Source organism: Coloeus monedula, assembly GCF_965178545.1.
Source record: "Coloeus monedula genome assembly, chromosome: Z".
Lineage (NCBI taxonomy): Eukaryota > Metazoa > Chordata > Aves > Passeriformes > Corvidae > Coloeus > Coloeus monedula.
This window is the reverse complement of record NC_138822.1, coordinates 70,095,427-70,110,916: the sequence shown is the minus strand read 5'-3', so window position 1 is coordinate 70,110,916 and position 15,490 is coordinate 70,095,427. Positions and strand designations below refer to the sequence as shown.

General features: G+C 36.9%; 1 protein-coding gene across 1 annotated transcript in view; it reads right to left on the bottom strand.

Moving 5' to 3' along the window:
- Positions 1-2,750: 2,750 nt before the first annotated feature.
- The window catches only part of HCN1 (hyperpolarization activated cyclic nucleotide gated potassium channel 1), a gene marked incomplete at both ends in the record, with an annotated part of 201,203 nt that continues 188,463 nt past the window's right edge, over positions 2,751-15,490 (bottom strand). The window contains 2 exons of the mRNA XM_082302246.1: positions 2,751-3,598; positions 5,148-5,312. Of these exons, the coding sequence (XP_082158372.1) occupies positions 2,751-3,598; positions 5,148-5,312 (1,013 nt within the window). The remainder of the gene's footprint in view (positions 3,599-5,147; positions 5,313-15,490) is intronic.

The following is a 15,490-nucleotide window of genomic DNA, read 5'->3' as shown; positions in this document are numbered from 1 at the left end:
AATAAAGAAAAGAGATAAGAGTTCTTTTATGGTAAAGCAAAACTTGCTCAGTTATAGAGATATTGGAAGAAAAAAAAAATCATGGTTTTATTTTTTTATATATTTTCTTCAATTTATTAATAATCTTTTATATTTGTTTATTTATGGCTTTGAGCAAAGACAAAAGAAAAAATCTAACTCATCCCTGATCATACAATTATTGTAAGAACCAGATCTATATTCTTCCCAGCAGCAGTAATATCCAACCTTTTTCATTAATACATTTCATCTTGTACAGATGTGAGATTTCATACTTATGGGCCTACTTATGTACAGAGAAAATAGGTCACTTCTGAAACTAGCAATGGACCTTTATATTACAGGAATGTGAGTCATTTGTTTCTTAATCTAAGTATATATACATTCATACATACATATATATATATACGTATATAATTTTATACCCTGTACCATTTTTTTTAATTAACATACAAATCCTAGATATTGTCCACTCTATTACAAAGTCATTAAAAATTATTTATGGTTTCACTGAAAGACCATGTGAATTAATATTTCTTCATAGTGCTTAAAATAAAATAAAAATATATATAAAAATATTTTGCTACTAACCCCATTTCTCCTATTAAATGTAAACCTTAAACAGTTTTCAAGATCAGTATATGATCTTAATTAACTGACAGAATTTGTTAGCATTAAAATAATATAAGGGGTATTGTACTCATAAATAAATGGTCTTGCAGCGTATCCATAATGTTTGAGACACTTTTTTTAAACAATCATTTCCCCATTTCCACTCCAGGTCACTTAAATTAATGGCAGCAGCATGTTAGTGGGTTAATTACATTGATCTTTACTAGTGAATGTGAGTCAGCAAAAAAAAAGGAAGATTTTAAAAAATTTTATTTGATGTACCACTTTAGTAAAAGGTATAACAGGCAGCATGGGTTCAAGCTCTGTTAGCTTTAGAATATTTACTTGGCTCTCAAGTACATCTGGATTCACTGCATTACGTAGTTTGTGATGTTATTTAATTTTTCCATGCATCATTAAACTCAGCATTGATGGGAAGAGAAGAACTCCTTTGCATTCACTTCCTTAACAGAGTCAGCTGGGTTTTAAGGAACAGAAAATATGCTTGTATCATATCCATAATGCTGATTTTTCAGTGAGTTAAATTATGACACATTTAGTTTCAATCTCTATTTAATGTGACAAATTAGGCACAAATGATTACGAATTTTTTTTTTTTTTTGTGGATAAGATAATGTGAAGGTTTGAGCAAACAAAACAAAATGTTCACAAAACAGTATGCTTTAACCCTGCTTTCTGTCACCATTTCCTTTCTGTTTTGAAGACATAAAAAATAATAAACCTCATACCTATGGGCTATGTTTGACACTACATGCCTTAGGATATACTAACCATTTAATTACAATATACACAGAGCAAATCGTGCATTTCCAGACAGACTTGATGCTATATTATATTTATTTTTTAAATTAACACCACAGTCAACTACAAAACTACAGTGAAGACACAGAAAGCACCTGAAAGTCTAAATCAAGCTGTGGTTTACAAATAATCCTTTAAATGAAAAACCTCACTTCTAGACTTAAACCAGAGATTCAAAGTCAGCATTATAGGAATTTTAAGGTAGACACAATTAATGAATGGTTATTATTGTCTAAGATACCGTAAAGCCTTTTCCTACTGACCAAACCTATTTTTATTGTCTTTTTTTTTTCAAAGCATGCATGGAATATTCTCAGATGCTACTGAGGGCAAGAAGAAAAGTGATGGTATTGGTGAAGTACAAGCGGTTTGCAGGATCAAGCGTACAATTTTGCATAAAACATTGCATGTAAAAGTAACACTGTAGGTTTTAAGCCATTGCATTACAATTTAACAGTTGTGTTGCACTTAGCTTTAACAAATTTTAAAACTGTAAATTTTGAAGTGAAAAGCGGAACCTAAATTCCTAAACAAAGACCTTGCAATGGTACACCACACAGCAGCTATTTTTGCTTGGGTCTAAAAAGTTATTTACAATGGCAATATTTAGTCTTTGAAAAGTCTTTAGCAGTGTGAAGATCAAAGTCCACCCAACTCTCTTAGACAACAGAAGGGTTGACATGCCATGAGGTTACAAACTATCCAGAGGAGTGCTAGTGCCTCCCTTTACACTGCAGGTGTTTGCAATATAATTCTTTTCCAATCTAAATTCCAATGGATGGTGCTAACATATGAAATGCAATGTGAAATCACAACTGAATTCTTCACGAGAAATTAACAACGTATATGCAATAAATGAAGTAACAAAGGTTTCAGAGTATCACTCAGTCAGTGCTATGTGTTAAATCGATTTTTTTTTTTAAATATACTTGTTTGAAGTTTGTCATTGTGTTGACGATTTCCCCATGAAAACAGCCAATCCCATAATCAGAGAAATCTCTTAGGCTGATTTTAAGGTCAACACATTAAAAATATGTAATATTAGAGCTAAATTTAATCTTCTGTAATGGTTGCGAAAAAGGAAGACATGAACTCAAACAAGTTTTTTTAATTGCTTTTATATATATATATTTAGGTATATATATATATATAAAACTTTTACATTCGTTACATAGGGCAAAGCTGTCTAAATTATTTTTCTCATAGTAGACTGCTGGGGCACGTTAGGAAACAGGCTAAAACAGTTCGGGGGATGGTGCTCGGTTTGTTGCAAGTCTGTTGCTCACAGTCACCAGGGATCATAAGTTTGAGGCGAACCGCGGTTTATCTCCCTCGGGCTCTGTGCTTAAGACTGTGGAAGAATCCCTTTGCAGCGGGGCTGCGGGCGGCGCGGCCCCGCGGTTCGGCGGGATGGCTCCCGAGGACATCTGCCGGAACAGCGAGACCCGCTGGGGCACGGTGGCCCGGCCGGCTGGGGGCACGCCGGGGCCCGGGGCGGGCTGCGGGAGGGAGGCGAGGGACTCGCCCACGGTGGGATGAGGCCTGGCGATCAGCGTGGAGATTTCGTGGGGTAGGGAGGGCTGCGATGCGGAGAGCGGCCGCACCTCCCGCGTCAGGTTGGTGTTGTGGAGGGCCTGGGTGCTTTTGTGCACCTCGTTCTTCTGCGCGGCTCCCGGCGGCTGCTGCTGCTGCTGCTGCTGCTGCTGCTGCTGCTGCTGCTGCTGCTGCTGCTGCTGTTGCTGCTGCATGAGGGAGAGCTGCGAGGCGGTCGGCGAGGCGTACTGGAAAGTTCGGCCGGCCAGCGGGCTCTGTACCGGCGGGCTGCAGACGGCCGTGGTGTAGGAGCAGGGCGACAGGATGACAGCCTGCTGGGGCGGCTGCGTGCTGGGCGAGGGCGAGTGCAGGTTGGTGTGCGAGAGGCTGCTGGTGGTGTACACGGGAGGGGACTGCGTCCTGCCGCGCGACGACGAGGCCGACGTGCTGGAGTTGAGGGTTGGCATCTGCTGCAGGCTCACCGGGGCGATGGTCTGCACCATCTCCCTGTCGTGCTTCACGATCTGCTTCAAGATCTCATTCTCCTGGTTGTTGAAGACGCCGGTGTTGAGGTCCTTCTGGAACTTCTGCAACAGGATTGAGTTCTTCTTCCCTTCACAGAGAGGCAGAAGAGTTAGTGAGGCTGAGGGGCAGGGGCAGAGCCCCGCTCTGGCTTTGTGTTTCAGCACCCATCCCTGAGGGCTGTGTGTTGTAAAAACCTGAGCAGGCACCGGGTGGCTGATGGGGGCACTGCTCAGCCACCAGCCCACGGCCGCACTCCGACACCTGGCCTTTCTCTGCCCCCTCACTTGCAGTTTACTGTTACTACTACAATTTCAGGTACGAACCATAATTTCCTGAACAACTGTCAGAAAAAGTCATTGTGCTCTGCACCTACATCATCTTTCTCTCTTGTTGCAAAAGTGTCTGAATTTCCACTGAACAGTTACATATTTTACAAGCACATCTGCCATCTAGCACATTTCTGGGAACTAGTTACTAGACATCAGTAACCAGTGTTTTTAATGGTTTGTGAACTAACATGAACTGATGGATAATGTGACACCTGCTTGGACAGTAAAGACAGCCGTACACTGTGACTGGATGTCTGCTTGATGGCTCACAGTGTCTGTAAGATGTAGACACTATTCTGTCTACATCATCAGATGCACAGGAACACAATGGCACTCAATTGCCTTTTTTTATTTTTTTTGATAAAACACTACAGTTCAGATGGGGTTGCTACTACGAGAACAGACTGGAGTTTTACTGCTAATATTTTTCAAGCACATATTACTGAGAATTGGACTGCAGTTCAAGAGAGTCTTGAGAGACAAATTGTAGGAGTTTAATGCAGTGAGTTGATGTGGAGAAATCCTCAGACTGAAGTTTTGTTGTGAAGTTGAGAAAACACCACCTAACAGGATAAGTGATTTTTTTTTATTTGCCCAGCTGTGTTTTAAAAGCAGTATCAGTAATGATGATCAGAGTGCAATTCTCCTGACCAAAGAATGTATGTTTTGCCCAGTATTAGAGAAGTCCATAATACTGGAACAGCAAGTTCACACCTCGTGTTTTGATAATCTGCCATACCCTTCTGCCTTTCACTTGCATATTGTTGGCCTGGTTTTCTGATTGCAGGCAGATCTGAGCAATGCCAGTGTGCAGCCATCAAGGCTAGCAGTGCCCATGTTGTGAGGAAAATGAGAGCCCTGCTGCAAGGGATTAATTCACTTCAACAAACAAGGGGTTTGTGAGTGCTGAGAGGCTTCAGCTCTTCCAGCATTATAGATGTCATCTGTAAGCAATTTATTTAGGAAAATATCATCTACTGCTTGTGACACAGCATAAATCCTATCAAGTGCTGAAGACAGCAAAACAAATCTACAGGATTAATAAATAATACTAATGATAATTAAAGTATGACAAATAATCCTCAGAGGAGTGTAAGAGCTTTCTAAAAGTCGGCGGTTTCTATTATTTAAAAATGAGATGGCAAAATTTCTTGTCTACATACATGTGTTATTTATAGATCAAGAAAACATTTACTGCAGTATAACAGAAAAAAAAACTTCTAAAGAGGGGTATTTTATCATGCAGCTCAAGGGAAAGAAAATGCAGAAGGGATTTAAGAATTAATCATATGCAAAAAAAATAAATACCTATTCTGTCAAGTCGATCAATTGCCACTGTTTCAAAGGCCCGTCTCATCATGGGGTACTCTTCCAGGACCTCGTTGAAGTTGTCCACTGAGAGGGAGTACAGGCGACAGTATGTGTCTGCTCGTACACTGGCAGTTCGACGGCCCTTGGTCAAAAGGCAAATCTCTGGGGAGAGAAAAATTCAGCACACACTGAAAACAAAGAAGTTACTGAACCATGTGGAACTTCAAAGTTAGAAATTGACTGAGTGCTAAAAAGTAATAATTTAGTACACAGCAGCAATTTTTTCTACTTCTGCTTACATAAGGTTGCAGGACAGTTCTGAAGGTAATTGATTCTACTTTTGCTACTCTTGAAAAAATAATTCATGTCATTTAAGAGCCCTGCCTATAGGTTTTCTGAGTCTGATCTCTGATTTTATCAAGCCTTTTTAAAATAGTACTTCAAGTTCTAAGAAATGATCCATCAGCTGTCAAACACAGCTTGATGACTTTGATTAACCGAAGTGCTGAATTAACCCAAGAGATTCTATTTATTTTCTTTTAAATATACAGCTGCCATATAGAGGATCAATCCCTTTAATCATTCACCAGATTTACTAAATGAATGCAATACATGATATCATGATATAATGATATTTTAATATAACAGCTGTTCTGAGAAAAAATACTTGAAGCATGAATGTGCGTTCTGTTCCCTTAGGGTTAATGTTCTAGGTATTTTAGGAGAGAAAACTTACAAGTTTTGACTTTTTTTTCTCATTAGATTAAAAAATGGAGTTCATATGATTAGTCTAGTAATACCTTTTCTCTGCAAGTACCCCCAACAGGAATTCCTTATTCTGGAACAGTGGAAACTAAAGCCATATGCAGAGTCCCAAGAAGCAGCCCCAAACTTTTGACTTCTAATTCTCAAACCCACATTAACAGGGTGACTGCATAGAGGCCAAAGTGTCTGAGGCTTGTAACAGCAAAACATATGGGGTAGAATATTTATTTGTGTATTTAGATTAAAATACAGAAAATGAGAAAGTTATTTGCAAAAAGTAGTGCTTGAGTCGATCCCCTTTTCAAACTGTGGGGTAAGAACACACTTAGAAATATCAAGAATTCTTGAGCTCAGGCAGGGTGAGAGAGTTTCCCTGCTCAGTTCCAGCAGTCAAGCGGAGCAAGTTCATACCTGTATTTAAACACTAAAGTAGGAAACTGTCTCCTACCTTGCTTTTTTCTCCATCACAGGCTCAATTTCAATCAAACTATCATTTTCAAGTGTGGAAAAACAAATAAGTAATTCTACAGACTCCAATTCTATTAAGTACCAACATAGTTCTTTGGTTGTTTTTTTTTGTTGTTGTTGTTTTTTGTTTGTTTGTTTGTTTGGTTTTTTTTGTTGTTGTTGTTTTGTTTGTTTGTTTGTTTGTTTTTTTGGGGTTTTTTTTTTGTGTTTTTGTTTGTTTGAGTTTTGTTGTTGTTTTTGGTTTTTTGGTGGGTTTTGGGGGGTTTTTCAGTTTATTTTGGGGATTTTTTGTTTGTTTTTTGTTTGTTTGTTTGGGGGTTTTTTGCTGCATGTCTTTAAGAAATATATCTTTTCTTAATCTAGAATATGAAGAACCTTGATTTTTTTTTGTCTCATACTTCTTCTTGAGGAATTTCCACATGCCACCTAACCCTGAAGGCTTAGGGGATAAGATGCTTAAATGATAGTGGAAAAATCAAAGTAAATTAACATTGGACCTGTACTAGCACAGAATGTACTTAAACCCCAACAGCTCTGGGGAGGATTTATAGACACTATTGGGAGAGTAGAGTAGAGAATTTATAGAGAATACTGGTAAGAGTCTTGACCTAAAGTCACAAAACTCGATGCCCATGAAATAATGACAGTTTACTGTAAAGAACCAGCCAGGTATAACCGAAGTCAGTCCTTTCCTCTTCTCACTCCTAGCTTAGCCTGAGCTCTTCTCCTGAGATAGAACCCACAGCATTTTAGTTACAAGAGAACGACGTTTTGCCCAAAGGGAGCACTTAAATCCAGTCAATACCTGTTCCATTTCCTAAGATGTTAAGTCTCACAAAGAATAAAGTTTTACAATATGTGGTTGAATTTAGAGAAAATTGTCTGGAAACTGTGTGACTAATGATTACCTCTTGATTTTCAGCTCTCTTCTATTAAAAGTGCTGCAAACAATACAAGACACATAAAGAGGTGTTTTCTGCTACGCTCAACAAATACTTGAGTTTAAAAAGCATCAAATGCCCCAAACAAAACAAGCATCACCTAAATATCTATCATTCTGCAGAAAGAATTAGAGAAAGTACAGTTTTCGTCATTAATAATCTTGACCACTTTATTGTAGATTGCTTAAACAAGAAGGATGGGACGAAACCATAAGAGACAATGTTAGATTTCATCACAGGACAATGAGACCATGGAATTCATGGAGACTACTGCAACAAATATAATTGGTTTTTTTTCCTTTTTTCATCTTCTATTATTCTTGTCAAGTAAGGTGAATGGAAAAAAACCAGTGAAAACTACCATCTGCAGACTCTGTCAAACCACAACTTCTGGTTGAAGAATGTATGTCTGGAAGGCTTCTATTATCTGTAATCCTACTAGTTAGATAACATAATGGGTCAGAAAATATATGAAAAATATCCCAGTGCCAAGGTACTGGTCAGGGAGTGCATCTGTGGAGCCTGCGAGCCTGCCTGCTCAGGAAGAAAGGAAAGCTTTGTGTTCTCAAGTCCAGTTGAATGGTCTCACTCAAAAGATGAACTACAGTTTTCTTACAAAAAAACCACTGTGTGATGAATACCCATTATTGCATTTCCAGCAATGTTTCTTGACTGATTAGAACTGTATTATAGTCCCTGACACATCATCTATATTGCCTTGTTATATGTATCAATAGCATAGTTTGTAGTCTTTCCACAAGACTAAGGTGTTTGTTGATTGTATGTGTTAACCTATCAGCTCTTTGTTTGGAACAGACCCTCAAGAGTAGTAAGACGTAAAATATGAAATCTTCCATACCTGGACCAGAGAGGAAGAACACAGAATATTGAAATGTGTTCCCATCAAACATTTGTGTTCATTTAAATAAACCAAAGTGTTTGTTTTTATGAAAAGAATGAAGTAATGAAAATATCCATGACATATTTAAAATGAGTCTTAGTGACATCAAGTACACCAGGTGCCATTATCAATTATGCTCTCCTTTATGTTCAATTTATTTAAATAGACTAGGAAATACAATAATAGCATAGGAGTGTGCAGTGAAACACAGAACGCATAGACTATTTTTAAACAGCTTGGACAAACAAGGTTCTCTATTAGCATAAAAATAAAGTGTTGGCAGGATATTACTCACTAATATTCCCATCTGCATTTGGCATAGTGCATTGCCTTCAAGCTGACACTTTCAGTGTGTCAAATACTACTATCTTTACTTTCCAAACAAAAGAATTTCTTCAATTCTAATTAATAATTATGTATTAGGCTACAATGAACCTGTAATTCAATTCTGAATGCAAATTTTACTTTAATTAGTTAATCTCTTTGGACAACTGTTCCCTAGAACATTATGAAACAAATGTCAATCACTACCCTAATGAAAAGTGACTGTTTGAAAGCACTGAATGGTGCTAAAAACATTTATTTGTTTTTAAAGTCCATATTTAATGGAAATGTAAGTAATTCATCTGTGAAAATCATAATTTGTGGTCTGCTTGGATCAGGTCTTTCCCACAGAACAATACAGCCCTCAAAAGAATATGAAAATGGGCTCAAATACAATGTACTTTTTTCTGTGAAGACACTAAGTAAAAAGTGCAATGATAGAAGTCTGAAGTGAAGCTTGTTCCGAAAATTCTAATAATCAAAAGCGATCACCGATGTATTGGCTGCACACAAACATGGGACGTGGTTTAGTGATGGAGTTGTAACGGCTGGTCTCAGTGATCCTAAAAGTCTTTTCATTGTAAGTGATTCTATGATTCTATGGCAGGATTTCAGCAAGAGCATCAGGTTCAATTTTTGGAACACCATGGATTTCTAAAGAAGCTTGCCCATATTGGTATCTTGTAAAAGAGGGAATGCATAGGTTGTATTTTACTATTGCATTAATGTGAGACAACACTCCCCATAGAAATTCTACATACCTGAAAGACAGCAATAAGGAAGCCTGACTTCAGAAAAATCTGAACGAGTTAAGGTGACACAGCCCACAGGATGAATTTTAAAGAATTTGGATTAATAGGCCTTTTGTAAGGATCAAGTTTTGATTCCAACTTTCATTCCAAGGTTCATTGTTCTTATGGACTGTACTGATACTGTAGGTGATAATTTTTCCCCTCTGTGGTTGCTATGTGATGCCTAAACACTTTTTTTCTTCGAGAAATTAAGTGCTGTTTATGGATGTAGAGGAGATTGATCAGTAGCACCACGTACGATGTTGATCTCTTCTTTAGTCTTTGTTAGATGGGTAATGTATCGACTGGCCATCCTAGCAATATTTTCTGGTTTCCATTTTATACGGACTAGGAAAATTCCTCTTTTTACTCTGAGAAGCAGTATGGTTTATCTGAGAATGTATACTTCTTCATTCATCATCTGTTCATTTTACATATAAATTATATTCCAGATGTAATTACTCAACCTCATATGTTATATTAACATTTGACTAGAGATTAAAATCTGCAGAAATTAAAGTATCAATATAAAGTTGCCTTGCAGACAAAATGTGTCCACAACAGATGAACTGTGTTGATAACGGTAAGTTATGAGTCCAGGAGTTAGTGAGTTCACTGAAGGACACCAAGCCAGTTCTGTCTCCATGGATCACATTTTTTATCTTAGATGTTACACTGTATAAACAGAAAATTAATACAATAAATTACTGTATGTGTATCTTTGTCTTGCAAGGACACGAAGATCAGAACTATAGCACAAGTTCACTTTACTAGGTGCAGAAATTAAATTTTTGTAGTAATGAATAAGTGTATTCAACAGTATTTTAGCTATATAATGTCTTTATTAAAAGAAATTAAAAACAACTAGCAGTTTTTATGCATTTCTGTCCCATTCTGAAGCTGTGTGATTTCCCATCATCTGTCACATTTAACATTACAGGGTCTAGTGAGATGTCCTTCCAGCTGAGGACAGCTGACTACTGCTCAGTTCCTCAGCAGGAAACTTGTTTCTTCTTTAAGTGGGCATATAGATTGCTGTGCAAAGGGGTGAGCAGCTATTCAGGCTATTTGATTACTTCCAGCAGCAGCAGAAAGATGGAAAATCAAAGCAATTGAAAAGCTTGGGTCAGTCAGTCTAACAGACTTGGGAATCTTTTCTGAGAACAGGACAGTGGATTAGAATATTGTTTATTTTATAAAGAGCAATGAGTTACTAAACTACCATAGACAAAACTTAAATATACAAGTGCTCTTTCTATCCACCCATCTTGTAAGACTTCAGAGTCAGCTTCCCAGAACCACCATGTTTAGGCTATTCTTATTTTCTAACAGCTCTTCATTACAGCAACTCCTTGGCATGTTACAAAGATCAATAGTTCTTTTACTTCTTTCAAGCTGCTGAAGCTGCCCACTGAGCAGAAGCGAGCTAACGGGCACTTTCTTGGTGTGCCAGTCCCAGTAAGGGACATTCAGCATGGGGCACTCTGTTCCCAGCTTCACAACACATAGTATGAGTATAGTTGGGTTTTTTTTTTTGCTTTAGGAAAGGACTATATAAACTTCAAGCAATTAAAAAAAAAAAATTAGTAAGCTTCTAGGCACCCTATTTTTTCAGAAATTGAGTGATTTTCCAGTTCCATGTTGACTTAAGCATTTCCAATACAGAAAACAGGGAGAAAATGTTTCATATGATAACATGATAACATAAGCATCTGTATTTCTGTTTCCTTTTTCTTTATTAAACTCTGGAAAACATGAAATGCATTTATATTTTTTCCTCTTTTTTAATGTGTTCTTTTTATCTTTCAGGATATTATCACTAGGGTACAGAATGGTAAACCCAGAGATATGCTGCTTTTTATTATTGTTACTTAAATAACTACCACCAGGTCTTAAAATTACTCAGAATGTAGTTTGAGCCAATTAAATGAGTTTCAGTAATCTGTGTTCTAAAAAATTCAGTTCTACATTTAAGAAAGCCTAAAAAATAGTCACTGCTCAAGAGGAACATTTCTGCAGCAAGGGAGAGAACTTAAGGAGGAAGAAAAATGGAGATAATTCCTGCCTTTTACAGCGAGATTTATAATCTGGACCATCCAAAAGGAAGCCATGAAAAAGCTGCAGTTTTTGCCACCATGTTTACACTAAATATGGAATTTCAGACAAGTCAGTTTGAGTTAGCAGGTACTACCTGCATGACCTCTTCATTTACAAACTGACAGCAGTGGTTGTCTGTTGAGCTGCTTTCAGATATCTGGGTTCATCAGTTGGAGAGACGGTTCATAAAGCAGCCTGAATACATGACTGAGTAGTTACTATTTTGAAGAGGGACTGAAAATTGCTGATTAGAATTAAAAGCACCTTCTGTAATATCCCATGTTCAGTCTTTTGTCACTTTTTAAACTATTTACCTGAACCTAATTTAAATGTTTGTATTTGTAATTTGTGATAGCTGTTGCCCTTATTAGTCATCCTATTAAAAAACCCAAACAAACAAACAAACCCCAAACCAACCAACCAAAAACCCCATAGGTTAGTTTACCTGACATTTTTATTGCCTGTTTGTAGTAATTTGAAATTTGTCTCTGAAGACTGATACCTGAGCTCTCTGCATGTTCACTGTTTAATTTATCATATTTTATTTAATTTAATATAACTTTAGCAAAAGAGATAGCAAAAACTTATTTGGGGAAAAATTATTCCTCTGAAAAGAACTGCCTACATTTAATCGACCCAAACTTTGATAGAATTTCTATAAATTCAAATACTTAAAAAAATTTAATATTTATTTAGGGTTTGCCAACAACCCTGAGAGTATGTTCCTTTCTTTACCTAGCTCCAAATGTGTCTTTTATGCCACTTACTAGGAGAAACCAGTTTCTTGTCTAGAAAGTGGCAAGTTATCTTACCAGGGACTTTTTATTTTCCATCCTGACCTCTCTTTGCTTTTTTCACGTGCAGGTACTGAAAATAGCTGTGGCCAAGTTTTCCGAACAAAAGCCAGTTACAGAAACACGGGATCATTGAGGTTGGAAAAGACCTCTTAGATAATCAAGTCCCACCTTTAACTGAACCTCACCCTGTCAGCCAGACCCTGGCACTGAGTGCCACATCCATTACAAACATTTCTTACATCCTGCCTGTTTTCCACTCTTCAGTCAAATTCTTCTAAGAAAGCTCTGTTAGACAGAACAGAAGCTTAGGATAATTTTATAAAATAGAAATGCAAATGCATATTTTATCTTTAATGCTGTTTATAACAGAGCATCTATATGATTTTCTTCCACTTTTAATTAAGTGTTCTTTCTACAAAGAGAGACTAAGATAGTCTACTGATTATTTTGTAGAAGCTCACAACTTTAATGATAATAATTTCATTTGCCTTAAAAAAAAGTAATTAAACTTAGATTCTAAGACAATATGCCTGAATACAGATTTAGTTTTCATATTCACTGTGTCAAAGGCCAAAAGTGATTTTATGTAATTCATTTACTCCTACTTTTTTTCAGATGGATGCTTATTCCCTATTGAAAAAAGCTACTTAGTTCCTTATATATTTGGTGGTATGCTCTTGTAATCTTGAGTTTGGCAAACAATAACAGTTACAAATTAAACTATTCAACTTGAATTCAAGTTGGCTATAAAATTTTCTTTATTAAACTTCTTTTTTTTCATTAAATTATAAAAAAAAATATCAAAGTTCTTAATTAAATATTTAGATTAAATATTTTATCTAAACTCAAATATTTAGTTAAAATTCTGCTTAAAAATGTGTACTGTTAACAAACTTGAAAAATTAGGATTATAATTTATATATACTTACAGATTGCAAGATTTATTACTTGTGTTATTATTGCAAATGATGTTAAATTTATGTTTATGTTTGCTAACTAATAAAACTCCTAAACCCAAATCAACCTCAATCTTTAAGCATAAAAGAGTAAGTTATTTTCATTCTATCTTCCTAAAAATTCTCTTGGACTTTTAAAAAGAATATTGGGTTTCAATAGCAAGAAGTCCTTCTGACTGATTATTATTTTCCATATAAAATATGGTGTCAAAAGAACAACACAACAATTTCTTGTCAACAAGAAATTATACAATATTATGAGGAATTGTAGCCTCAAAATGGCAGATTAGTCTGTGCCAAAAAGACATTTAAATTTTAGGCCCTCTTGCAGCCAATATTTTTAGAAAAATGTTCTATACTGTTCACCTGAAAAATGTTTTACAAATGAGTTGGCATGGAGATGTGGAGATCCTGCTCCCTTTAAAGCATTTAATTATGTCCCTGCCATCAAGAATACGAATAATCGCACCTCAGTGGGGCTGCTTGTAATTGACTATGTGGATTATAGTATGAATATTGAAAGACTTAATCCGCCACTACCTTGAATAAGGAGTAGCCATATGCAGTACTTTTGCAAAATGTAAAATTATCTATCATATCATATTGTCCATATGTAAAGCACTTCAACAGATTTTTTTCTATTTATAATCCGTATTATACTGCAAATCTTTTAAAGTATTCTATCAAAAGGAAGCACCTAGAGTGTAACCAGAAAAAAATAAGTGGCAAAATATAATCTAAAGTGACTCAACATTTCCCATGGTATTATTTTCCACTGCACTGGTCTAAAATATACTGACAGTTACTGTTCCGAAAGGGGGAAAAGCTCCATAAATAATAGGTAGGTCAAAGAAGTTCCATCTAATTTGCCTTCTACAAGCTGAAGCAAATGCAAGATAGAGTTTATTAGAATTTCAAGTGCAGAAGGGTAAATGTTAAAACTGCATTAAATAATTTAAGCAAAATAAAACATTTAAAATTGAAAGTATTCCATGAACTACATGTTACAAAAAATAAACCAAAAAGAAAAGATGCTATAATATGTCTCTGGGATGTTGTCTGGGAAGATGGCAATGAGAATCTGCTTTCTAGATAAATTTGCTAGATCAATGATGACATGAAGCACAGATAGTTATATCTGCCTTTGACTAACTAAAATAAAACATGTATTTGTGTCTTATTACAGTGCAAGAGATAGGCCAATACAGTTTCATATTCACACACAGTAACACTCATACATACACATAATAAAAAGTTTTTAAAAAATCACATTCATTTCTTCATGTTCAACATACCTGGAAAGTTGATGGAAAAAAAAAATAGCAGTATGAGTTTGGGTTAGTCTAAAAACTGATTTATCTACTGACTCCAAGTGGCATGGTACCATTGGGATTTTCAGTGGAGGAAAAAACAATGGGGAGGGGGATCTGCAATGGATACGTCAAAAGTTGGGCAGCATGAATTGCTGCGCTTCCCTACTGGAAGTAGGAAACTCCTTCAACTAACAAAACCTCCATGGGGTTCCCAGACCTAGCTCATAAAAATATATCTGCACTTTCTAAACACTCAGTTTGGATTTCCCTAGCAATATCGGCATTCCTTTGGCTCTAACACAGTATCTGTTAAAAACAGAAAAAAAGGGGTTAAAATTCCTGGAACATATGTCTGGGCTGCTGCATGAAGGAAAGCCTATGTAAACACAGGTGGGAAAACAGATGGAGAAAGGAAAAGATAGCAGGGAGACCAGTCTTATCTTGTGTCCTTTGTGGTTGAGAGGAATTTTGCCAGTGACTACAGAAAAGAGCAGGATGAGACCAGAGTGAACAGTCAGGCCTCTGTCCACCAGCAAGAAAGCAAATGAAGTAACAGCAGAGTCCTGAACATGTTCCCAGAAATCCTCCTTTGAGTAAGCTGTGCTGAGTCTTACTGGTTGGGTAGTTACTCCTTTCTTCTCTCTGAAGGCATGTCAGCCCCACTCTAACGCACCAGTTCAGCATGGAGGCAGCTCAGTGCGTGCTTATCGGAAGCAGGACTGCTGGTCCCGAGCCCCTCCTCTGACTCCACAGGGCTGGTGGCTGCAGGGACACAGGACCTCATGAAACCACTCCTGCTCATCAAAGTCCTCTGCACTAACTTTGGGACAGCTTAAAACTCTTCTGTTCGCAGGGCTCACAGTCTTAGGCAAGTTATCAAATGGCTGAAAGCTGCTTTTCCCCTTGGTTCTCTAAGCAGGAGCCTGCGGTCTGTAGCGGAGTGCATGGGAACACCATCTGACTGAGTCTGGAGTGAGAGGTATGCAG